The sequence below is a fragment of the Manis pentadactyla genome, chromosome 6, assembly GCF_030020395.1.
Source record: "Manis pentadactyla isolate mManPen7 chromosome 6, mManPen7.hap1, whole genome shotgun sequence".
NCBI classification, from domain to species: domain Eukaryota; kingdom Metazoa; phylum Chordata; class Mammalia; order Pholidota; family Manidae; genus Manis; species Manis pentadactyla.
The window spans coordinates 62,944,060-62,956,793 of NC_080024.1; the positions used below are offsets into that span (position 1 = coordinate 62,944,060).

Genomic DNA, 12,734 nt, shown 5'->3' on the forward strand with positions numbered 1-12,734 from the left:
GTATATTCTCTTTCTTTTTCTTGGTCAATCTAGCTAAAGGTTTGTCAGTTTTATTTATACTTCCAAACACCAAATTTTTAGTTTCATTTATTTTCTCTCTTATTTTTCTGCTTTCTATTTTATTGTGTTCTGCTCTAGTCTTTATTATTTCCTTTCATTGGCTTGCTTTGCATTCATTTTGGTCTTTCTGTAATTTTTTAAGGTTGCAGCTTAGATTGTCAATTTCAGACATTTTTGGACACAGGTGTTTAAAGCTGTAAATTTCACTCTAAGTATTATTTTATCTGCCTTCTATAATTTTTATATGTTGAATTTTAATTTTCTCTCTGTCCAAAATATTCTAAAATCCATTACGATTTTTTCTTTGCCTCCGTGAGTTAAGTAGAGCTGGTTGGCAGTTTTTGTCAAGTCTTATATACCTTGTTGATTTTCTGTCTAGTTCTATCAATTATTGGATGTGGCATATTTGAAATTAGTTATTGCTGAATTTCCAATTTCTCCTTTATATGACAGTTTTTTGCTTCATGTACTTGTAGGACCAATTATTAGTTATGTATATACATTTACCATTGCTATATCTTCCTAAAGTCTTGATCTTTTTATCATTATTAAATGACTCTATTTGTCTCTAGTAATATTTCTTAAGTCTATTTTGTCTGAAATTAATACAGTTACTCCATTTCTCTCTCACGGTTATTGCTTGCTTGATATGTCTTTTAATATCTTCTTACTTTCAAACTATTTGTCTTTGAATCTAAGGTGTGTCTCTTATAGACAGTATATAGTTGGATTTGCCTTTTTGTCCAGCCGGATAATCTCTGCCTTTTGACTGGGGCATTTAAACCATTTACATTTGATGTAATCATTGATATACTTGGATTTACTTTTGCCGTTTTGTTTTTTACATGTCTCTTGTCCTTCTCAGTCCTTTGTTCCTCTTTTACCACCCATTTCTGTGTTAATATTTTTTACTTATTTAATTTCTCAGTTTATTTTTTTCTTTATTTCTTGAGTGGACTTTCTTAGTGGTGGTTTAAGGGATTATAAAATGCATCTTAATTTAATACAATCTATTTAGGATTATTACTAATTTAATTATGGTCAAATATAAAAACTTTTCTCTAACATAGGTCCATTCCCTCTCTCACTGCTTATGCTGTTACTATGAAACATATCTCCACATGTTTTAAAATTAACAAAATAGCATTATAATTATTGCTTTATGAAATCTTATGTTTTTAAAGATGTTAAAAGAAGAAATGAGAACAAATATGTTTACAGAGAATTTTATATTATCCCACATATTTGTAATTTCCAGTGCCCTTTAGTTTTTCCCATGGACTTGCACTATTACATGTTTTCATTTTCTTTCAGTCTAAAGAACAACATTTACTATTTATTGTAAGGCAGGACTGTTAGCAACAAATTCTCTCATCTTTAATCAAGAATGTTTTTACTTTTTTTCATTTTTAGAAGATAATTTTGCTGGACACATTTTTTTTCAGCATTTTAAATGTCTACTGCCTTTTGGCCTCTATTGTTGTGGATGAGAAGTTAGCCATTAATCATATTGGTGTTCCCTTGTATGTGAGAAGTTGTTTCCCTCTTATTACTTCCATGATTTTCACTTGTCTTTAAAGGTCAACAGTTTGATTATGTGTCTAGTTGTAGGTTCTTTTGCATTTATCCTACTTGGATTTTGTTGATCTTCTCAAGTAAGTAAATGAATGTATTTTATCAAATGCAGGACATTTTTTTTTGGCCTTTACTTATTCAGATGTTTTTCTACTTTTTTCATTTTGTATATTTTTCTACCTGTCGTCTCTCCTCTCTATTATACATTAATTGGTATACTGATGTTGTCCTATTGGTCTCTGAAGTTCCATTTATTTTTCTTCAGATTTTTTCTCTTTTTCAGATTGGGTAATATCTGTTGACCCAATTTTAAGTCCACTGATTTTTTTTTTCCTTCTGCTGTTAGATCACTCCAGAGAAATTTTCATTTTAATTACTTTCGTTTTCAACTTCAGAATTTTCATGGGGTCCTTTTGTAAAAAAATTAATTTCTATTTACTTGATAAGATTCCCTATTGTTTGATTCATTGTTTTCCTTTAGTTCTCTGAACTTACTGATGCTTTGAAATCTTTATATATTAAACCAATATCTGGGGCCTTTAGTCCTGAATGTAGGTCAAACATTCTGTTTCTTTACATGTCTTATAATTAAAATAAAAAAACTGTACAGTTCACATAATGTATATAGCAACTCTGGCTTCTGACTTTTCCCTGAAAGTTGTTCTTGATGTTTTCTGCTTCTTGTTTGCTAATACTAGCTTGGGCTAAATTTATGAAATCTGTCTTCCCTACAATGGGCCACACATTTCTATGCTTATTTTTTAATCTTATTTCTAAAGCCTGGCCTTTTATAGGCACTGTCCTATATCTACACAGGTTAATAATAAGCTGATGATTATAAAGAAGTTGTGCCTGGGTTGATGGATCTGTGTTTAAGTAGTGGAAGGACATTTAAAATACACCCTAGATTTTACTTTCCACCAGACCCTTTATGTCTCTTTTTCATATTCATGTAGCCTCAGGGCTGACAAGGGTGCTTGGACAGCTTGGGCCCTCTTCATTCTCCTTTCTGCATATGTATGACCTCAGCCTGGAATATATTTGCCCCAATCACAATCCTTTTCAGGCTGACAGAGTTGTTGGCCCTCCTGCTCACCAGCCACCAGGGTTGTTACTTCTCTTAACAATGCTGCGATGTGGGCGTTACCCATTGTTCTAAATCCAGTGAGCACGCTGACTATGGCAACAAAGCCGCCCATCCTCACAGCCTGACCTTCCTGCTGAGGCGGGGTGGGAGTAGGAGAAGAACAAGAATGACCCCAGATAGCAGCACTGCTGAATCCCACTATTATTGCCCAAAATTTAGCAGTTTTTAAAGTATAAACACTTCCTAGACTGTTATATGTGTTTGGTCAGTTTCCAGGGTGCCAAAAATTTTGTGCAGGTTTATAGATGCTTTTGGAGAGAGGATCTGCTGACCTAATTCATCCATAGCTGCATGTCCTTTCCAGAAAATTCCATTTTATATATTAAAGGCCAATTTGTAGAAAGATTGAATCTCATTTTGGGAGGCTGAAAATTACCCCATTCTATCTTTAATGACTTATAATAATGGTAACATCTATATGATCTCAACAAATAGCTTTATAAAGTTTCTTCTCTCTGTAATGATACGAGGTGTAGCAATGATCCTCTGAAACTAAAGCAATTCATGTAATTAATGTACGCTATCGTGAGAAACTATTCCTTGGGAAAAATACTAATACTCATAACAAAATATTAATTATCACAGGGGTAAGACTTGTATTTTTATTTTTGTTTTTGTGTAATTTTTATTTTGGTATCAAAGTTATATAATAGTTATCAGTCCAATGGCATAAAATTACAATGATAATCTTAGATGAATAAAGGAATTGGCAAAACAGAGAAGAGCTGTAGTTTTACTATGAAATAGTTTGGTCCAATGTAACAAAAAAGGCGTTATTAGCCTATACTGCCTTATACTCTAGATGAGTAAGTGATCTTCTATAAATAAAAACGTCTCTGGTGATATACCATTCAAATAGTTTTTGGTTACTAAAATAGTATTTGGTAGAAATTCATCTTATGACCTTTAAGAATTACTATAGATGCCAAATACAAAGAAAAGTTCACCTCAATCACCAAAAAAATTATTCCTCAGAAAAGAGTGAGTCACCTTATATTCAAACACTTACAAAGGCTCTCATAGGGTGCTCTTCCAATTACTTTATTTTGGACAACAAAACCTATTTAGGTTCAAAATATGAGCCTGAGATTACCTTAATCAAAGATAGTTTTTTAATAGCTTATGAAGGTTACATTCTGTATGAGTAAGAAAAAAAAAGGCAACAAAAATTAACAGAGTAATTATTTCTGGGCCTATGAGCTCTCAATAACACTGAAAACAATTCTTCTTAAGATCACTTTAAAAAGTAATACAGTTATGGTTACAAATATACCTTATGAGACTAAACTATCTAACAATCCTAATGATATGTCATTGGGTATTTTTAGCTTTGTATAAATACCTAGAGACAGCATCTTACAAAGACCCAAAAACTATTATATTTTGAATATTATACTGCCTCTCAGACTCTGCCCCAGGTCCCCTCATAAAAAGGTTTTGTAAGTCTATGATGAAAACTGTCAGCAGACGCACATGTCCAGGTACATACAGTCTCACCCCAAAATCATCTCTTACAGGGCCTTTACTCACATACGAGAAAACTGAGACACAGATCATCAGTGACCCATGCATGCCGCTTTGGCAGTATCAAGATGAGATCTCGTATCTCCCAATTCCCATTCCAGTGTTCCCTCCATTCCAGTCCTTTCATGTCCTCAGTATGAGCGGCAGCAACTGCCTACTTCAACAATCTTTTTGATTAATAAATAAGCTCAAGTTGGAATGGGTTCAAGCCATTCAAGTTTCCCCCTTCAGAATCTCAACATCTAAGAAAGACGATGGGGCTCCTCTAAAGAGGGGGAACTAACTAGGTTGGGTGCTCAAGATCTTTGTGCCTGTCTCTCTTCCTCTCACAGCCTCCCTATACTCAGATTTATTTGTGTTCACGTCAAGAGGCAGGATAAGTGCTATCATCGCCCACACATGTGAGGTCCAAACTTGGCTCTTTTGGCAGCTACTGCTCCCCAAGCATAGAGCACGGCTGGATCCTCATGCTGCACAAGGTTGTTTGAAAAGTTCACATATTTCTTTGGTAGATACTTGTAAACAAACAATTAAAACTAGTACCTCTAGGAACAAAGATAATCTTATGAAATTATTACACTTATAAACATCAAAACTTGACTAAGCAGTGTCTTTAATAATAAAATTTATAGGTCAATAAAATATCTATAAATACACAGTTTACTATTAACCCACATGTGATTCTGAAATTGGTGTTGTTTTAAAAATGTTTAATGTTAACAGTTGCTTATTTACTGTTTCTATAGGGAAACAGATGTAGGTCTATAAAGAACTAATGATTTATAACCAAAGATTCTAAATAAGTATAGGTATGAAAAGGGAATGCTAGAGGGATGAAATAAAGGACTTGCTAGTCTATTAAAATCTAAGTAAAATCAAACTTACTCTTCTAACTGCTTGGACTGTTTCTCCCTCTTTTGGATGAGAAGACTCAAGTAAATTCTGGCTAAGAATGAATGTGTTTTACATTCTCCTTGGAGCTGAGAGTAAATTCTTGGAAAAAGGAATTCACACCATGACTCAAATACCTTTTTCTACTCCTTATCTTCACCTCAAGAAACTAGAAAACTTCATGAATAGTCTATTCAATTAGTTAAAGCTAAAATCTTCCCTTGTAAAGGATTAAACATCAAGAGTACAGACAGGAAGTAGAGTTTCTCTTTGGAAGGCCACACTGTCTTTCATCTGCTAGATAGGGATAATTAAAGCCACAAATGATGATCAGAAAGCTGGACTCAGATTTGTAAGGTAGAGAGAGATAACCAGTAAAAAGTACATACAATGGACAGGAAAGGAGGAGCAATATGGTAACTGGATCAGAGTAAGGGTTTAGCTTTAAATCAGAAATACGGCCTAAAAAGTTAAACACCGTTTACATCCTAACAATATAACCCATTCTTTGGTATTCACGTCAACAGGAAATGCATAGGCTCAAGATAAAACTCCCACATACCCTATTTTAGCATTGATCTGAAGATAGCTAACTGGGAATAAAACTCCACCCATTTAAGAACTTAGGTAAAAGTGTTATCAGAGTAAAAGCATGTCAAACTGCATGCCATCAGAAGATGGAAGCAACAGCAACCATATCGCTTCAAGCATAAGAAACAACATGCTCCAAGCTTTCTTTCTAGGACCTATTTGAATATAAGAAGAGCTTCTGTATAAAATCCTTCTGAGAAATTTATATTTTTCTGGGTCAGCACTAGCTGGGTGACCTTGGGAAAGTTACCTAAGCATAGAATTCTAGTTTCTTATTTGTAAAATAGAAATTATTTTACCTTTCCCATAGGATTACTGTAAGTATTAGATGAGATAATTTATAAGAGAATGCCTAATCCAATCCTTTTTATTGAGGGTATTTTGTTTTTATTTGCTATGAAGACAATCCAAATTCTTACCACTACTGTAGAAGAAGACAGGGTTAATCTTTTAAGGTTTTCCTGTTTGTTTTGTTTTAATAAATGAACTGCCATGATAAAGAACCTATTCAAAGTTATTTATTGTAAAAGTGAACACTGTATTTAGTATAGACTTAAAGCTGCTAACTGGATTGTGCAAATATAAGTATAAAGTCTTAAAAATATGTCTTTTCATGTTTTTCTAATGGTAAAATTTTCTGTGTGCTCCTTCTTGGAAAGGGTATTTCCATCAGTCATAAACTGCTGCTCCAAATTATGTAACAATTTAGCTCAAGGTCATTACCAACCCAGATGACCAAACCTGAAAAATATTGTTCTTATGTCAGAGACCTTGCAGAAAGAATGCTCTAATGGGATTAAAATGCCTCATAAAGAATTATGACATGAATAGCTCAAGAAATCTTAATTTGTAAAAGGTCACAGAGTTACAAAAAACATCACTCATTTCAACTAATTAAATGAAATTTTAGTTAAACGGCACCTTTAAATATTGGTATTGCAGCTGCAAGTGCATTTAAATAGCATTTACGCAGATATAATTACCACAATTAAACATGGATAGAAGTGGAAACACCATTCCTAATTATATTGATATAATCAGTTTTATTAATGCTTTATAGCAACAAAAGTGATATCTGACGGTAGCACACAATTCATTACTGAACCTAATATTAAGCATTTTAGCATATCAAGGAATCTAAAGCTAGGTAATTGGGGAAAGAAAGAATCAAATAATGAGTTCCTACCTGTGACGATACCATAGTTGGGAGGTTCAAGAATAACTCCATAAAACTGGATGATGTTTCTGTGACTGAGGACACTGAGTATTTCTGCCTGCACCAAAATCAAATACAAAACTGCATGAAATTTCATTTATAATATTATGAAATAGCTTTCCTATTCAATTTTCTTTTACATACATTTACAAGATACATATGTACTCAACATGTATGTGATGCTGATCAAACTGTCCCTAGCAGCATTGTTTAGTTTTTTTTTAAACATAATCCTTAGTTTATTCAAAAGTCACTGGAGGATTTTAGAACTAAGAATAGAATGATGTGATGTATATATTTTTTTATTAAGGTATCATTGATATACACTCCTATGAAGGTTTCACATGAAAAACAATGTGGTTACTACATTCACCCATATTATCGAGTCCCCCCCATACTCCACTGCAGTCACTGCCCATCAGTGTAGTAAGATGCCACAGTCACTACTTGTCTTCTCTGTACTACACTGTTTTCCCCATGATCTTCCCCACACCTTGTGTGCCAATCATGCCCTTCAATCCCCTTCTCCCTCTCCACCCGCCCTACCCGGCCCCTCCCCTTTGGTAACTGCTAGTCCCTTCTTGGAGTCTGTGAGTCTGCTGCCTAGCAGCATTCTTGAAAGTTTAATAATTTCTATTGAAGTTTCCTGAAAATTGAAAAAGGAAATGGGGTTGAAGTGGCAACAACAGAGGTGCTTACTCACAAGCCAGCGGGATGTGACTAGTAGTGGAGGAGGATGTCTGAAGAGAGGAGGTACCATATTTACTATCTTTCTGATAGTCAAATACATTTTTCGGTATAATGTCTCTAACTTCAGGAAGACTGAACTTCTATCAGTTGGATGAGTCGTCATGACAAAATTTAGGTTAGATTCAGGTAGTATCCATTTATATTATTTATCTAATAATTCATTCAAAGTACATTATTGCTCTTGTACTACATGCAAGGCACTGTAAAGAGTATAAAGGTGGATTCTTGACCTTCAGTGGTGATTTGACAGGGAAGCCATACTTTACACTTTGAAGTGTATTAAATACTAGAAAATAGTCTGCAGGGTGACATGGTAAAAAAAGAAGTTATATTTACTAAACTTAGTAAAAACACTGTGAAACTTGCTTAGGTGGTATAACTCAGTAGAAAACAGAAGTGTGAGGATTGGCACAGAGTCAATGTGGAATAGAGAGAAAGGAAAATTACCACTTTTTGGATGAGACATTTATCCAGATTTGACAATGTTTTTCTTTTAGTAACACAGGTGTTGAAGCTGGTGTAGCAAAATGACACCTTCCCTCACCGAGTGTTTACTGTGTGCAGAGGTTCCGTGTCCATCAAACAAGCTTCTTCTCATACTTAGTTCTCCAAGTAGGAAGAAAATGCATTAATTGAGCAGTGCGATTATTTATCTGCATGGCAAATCTATTTCTCATCAAGAATTACTAAATGAAGTTTGAAACTCATAAGGTCCTCCTTATTTTTAAGTGGCAGAGCAACTCTTTGTGCATATAGCATTAGAGTTCAATGTGAATAAAGCATTAATGTTTGGACCAGCATTTGTCAAAATGGGGAAATGTTATCTTTGGGATGTTCTGGTATATTCTTTGGGGTATCTAAGCTGTGACTATTAAAAATGTTTATATCAATAAAGAACAAATGTAAGAATATTCTGAATCATTGGATTGCATCTTATAACTCAGTATGACATGGGATTTTCAATGTACTAGCTAATTTGCATGTTTACATTTAAGATAATGCCAAGTGCTAACTTGGGAGAGACAGAATTTATCTTTTTAAGTGCTAGGAAGCATATCTAATAGCTCTTGAGTAGGCACAGGCTAATGTCAATATACAACCATTATCTTGTGTCCCACTGATGTACTCATTTAAGAATTTTCATAGTTATGAAAAACTACACTCTTGCAGTGTAATTTGCAAGTAAAAGATATTTTATGGGATTTACATTCTAATTTAATAAACTACGAATTTGATTTATCACGAAAACAACATACTATTTTAGAGTTCTGTACTAGATTCAGGGAAATGGGCTAATAATAAACAGAAGTAAACTAAATACATAAGTGGTCTTCGCAATAAATGAAAGCCAAATGATACCATGATGTTCACAATTCACGCAAACTCCAATAGAAATAACAGTGAAATTAATCAAATTCTGCACTAAAACACTGTGCTACTACCTCATAGGAAGTGGATGTATTCTGTGTATTTGCCTTTATAGGAACCTGCCAACAGTTCATTAATGAAACTGTTATAGTAAATATACAAATAATTTTTCCTTAAATTGTTGTTTCCCCATTTTCTTCCAGATATATATTCTGTGACACTCTTTGCAAATAGACTGCTCATCAAAATAATGGGTTAGTGGTTTAATAACTTCACTGTTAAAAAGCAAATATAATAATAATGAAGGCTAAGATAATGGTCCACTGTGCCAAAAAACATAAATTTTTCTTTTTACACTATTAAACAAAATCCATTTATTTTCAGTAAATATAATTTTATGAAAATTGTTCACTTTATAGCTTTATTTTTATTCAATTAAAAAGTTTGTTTTGATTTTACAAGAGCAATAGTATAATAATTTTTTAGTTTTATATTTGTGTATATTCAAGTTACACTGAAATAATTTTAGTCAACATTGGAAATTCAGATGATCAATCATTTCTAAAAAAAGAATCCATACATTTCTCAGTTTGCAAAATGCTTTTCTAGGGGCTCAGACAGATACTTGAGTGCCAGTGTTCATTGCAACTTATTCACAACAGCCAAAAGACAGAAGCAAACCAAGTGTTCATCATCTGATGAACAGACTTAAAAAAATGTGATACATAAACACAGTAGAGTATTAATTCAGCTATAAAAAGGAATTAAGTTCTGATTCATGCTACAACCTGGATGAATCTTAAGAAGATTATGTTAAGTGAGTAAGCCAGACACCAGAGGACGAATATTACATGATTCCGCTTACATGACGTATCTCGAGTTGGCAAATTCAGAGATAAAGTAAATTAGAGGTTACCAGGGGCTGAAGAAAGGAATGAGGATTTATGTATAGTTATATAGCCTCTCTTTCTCATATACATATATAAAATAATAATTATTCCCAAATTACACAACCCAAGGTCTAAATATCCTTGGGATAAATAAGTAGTTTTCCAGAGTAAGACGTGAGGATCTAAGACAAGACTGTGACAAACTCCACCAATTCTAACTCGGGCCCGAAGGTTCTCCATAGGATAAAGAGGGGTCCCTCCCAATTTGAGTAACCACAGGTCTACCCATAAAAATAGCTAATAATAATATCCTTATCAGAGCACAGAAATATCTATTCGGATTACTGTGTTTGGTCTAAGATATGTGACAGCACCTATTGTTTCAGCTGGAGCCAGTTTCTCTCTCCTTCCCTCCCTCCCTCTCTACTTCTTTCTTTATAGGAAAAATTACAGGGGTTTTAGTTTGTTATCAGAGCTGGGGAGAAGGTAGGGATTTTGTTATTTTATATTATTTGGCATATCTATACACATATATGGGGAGATGAGCCATTAGCGGTTTGCCATGTTTCCAGAAGTCAACCAGCACACAGGTTCCAAATGACTGATTCAGTCAGAAAGAGTAAGAAGCTAAATACAATTTAACTAAATTAAACTAAATATCACCATGTAAATAAATTTAAGTGAATTTAATAATAAAATAGAATAAAATAAGATTATTTTAATTTTAATTTCTTCCTCTAAAGAACTTTCAACAATTTTAAAATTAGATTTAAATGAATGAGTGTCTTCATTTTCAGAGCGATCCTTCTTCTTCAACTCAAACCTTTTCTTTTTCTATTTTGGTAAAATGGCCTTTATTTAAAAATTGATATATGACTGACATATAACATTATATTAGTTTTAGATGTATGACATGATTCAATGTTTGTATGCATTGTGAAATGATCACTACAGTAGGTCTTAAGAGTTAACATCCATCACCATGCATAGTTACAAGTTTTTTTCTTGTGATGAGAACTTTTAAGATATACTCTTATAGCAACTTTCAACTATACAATAAAGTATTATTAATTATAGTCACTATGCTGTATACTATAACCCCTTGATTTATTATCTGATAAGTGGAAATTTTTCCAACCTAATTCTAAATTTCTATTTGTTTCTTTAATTTTGGAGAGCTGCCATAAAATCCTTAAAGATTCTGTTTTAAAAGCTTGTATTACATTTTTATATTCCATTTATATATATATATATATATAGTCTATATGTATTTATTATAAATATATGATAAATAAAATTCAGTTCAATCCCTTTTGTGAAAGTAAAGGCACTGATAGCCCTCAAATGATCTACTGTTCATTGATCTAGCAACAGTACTCTAATGAAAGAAATAGTTTATGAAGACCCACATCATTAGCCTGGCAGGCTCTGCTTATATCTTATATTGGGAATAGGCCTTTCTCCCTGCTGTCAACAGCTGTTACCCTTAACATAACGGCAGGATTGTGCCACACAGGGTCCACCCTTGGGCCCGTGATGTGGTACTGACAACAAAGAGAGTAGATGTAGAAAGATCCAAGGTATACTTCTATGTTTACAAATTCAATTGCTCCTTTTTGCCCCTGAGGCATGTAGTATTTAAAACACTACACCAAGGATCCTGATCTCCAAGTTCTCACCAATTCCAAGATTGTATGATTCTATCAAAGTATGACAGTCAAAGAAAGAAAAGTGTGGCTCATTCAGTCATTCAGAGGAAGCAGTCTCCTTATTGTACTGTGCATTCAAGGTCAAAGGCTTTCTCCAAAGAAATACCAAATATACCAGTATGATCCAGGGTTAGTATTCCCCTCAAAATTCAAGAAGATATGAGATGATCCCACATTTTAAAAAAATAAAAATTATATATATATAATATATATAGCAGCAAGGTAAGTAAGACAAAGGGAATATACATACATACATACATATATATATGGAGGAGATACTGAGAAGAAATGAAACATTAAATATGGCTATTTCTAGGTAGCAGAAAGAATCATGAATGATTTAAATTGTTATGTATTTCCCAAATTCTTTACAATAAGTTTATATGATTTTTTTCATCAGAAAAGGCAATATATGCATGTAATATATATGGCCAGAATATGTAAACATAAAATGAAAAATATTTATTTGCATGGAAATTCTGATTTTCCCTAGGACTGGATCATGAAGAAGTAAAACTCTTTCCTTATCTTCCCAGGACTGGCCATGGCACAAATAAACTAGTTTAGTTAACCTCTGAGCAATGAGTTTCTCCTGACTAGTTCTGGAACAAACTAGTGTTTGCCTGGGTTATTCTGTAAGAAGGCCATGAGACCAGAGATGTGGGTACTGGAAACTGAGTGCACTCTAGATCAGTTTCAACCTACTCAGTAGCTGGCTTAGTATTCTATTAAATGATCTTCTCTCCCTTCTTACACTGACTCCTGTGTCCTGCTGCCCCCAGGAAAGGCTTTCCTACTTTGCTCATATTGTAAAATGTCTAGTGTAACACCACATGAGGGAGAAAGGTCAAATACTTTATTTACAGGAAGCACTCAATAATATTTGAAGGATAAACTAACAAACAGTATTTGATGATAATGATATTTAGTGCATTTAAATAACTGCTACAGAGAGTCTGTGCTAGTAAATGTTTACTCTAAACAACACAAGGAGAAATGTAAAATGCCGAAGT

The 12,734-nt window shown here is 33.5% G+C and overlaps 1 protein-coding gene across 4 annotated transcripts in view; it reads right to left on the bottom strand.

Annotated features, from left to right (window-relative positions):
• Window positions 1–12,734, bottom strand: part of MAP3K20 (mitogen-activated protein kinase kinase kinase 20) — a 201,551-nt gene that overhangs the window by 87,515 nt on the left and 101,302 nt on the right. For all 4 annotated transcript variants that reach the window (XR_008998261.1, XM_036876928.2, XM_036876926.2 and 1 more), the window contains exon 3: window positions 6,975–7,062. Coding sequence is in view for 3 of the 4 variants with exons in the window: in XM_036876928.2 (XP_036732823.2) it covers window positions 6,975–7,062 (88 nt within the window). In the remaining variant the exon portion in view is untranslated. The remainder of the gene's footprint in view (window positions 1–6,974; window positions 7,063–12,734) is intronic.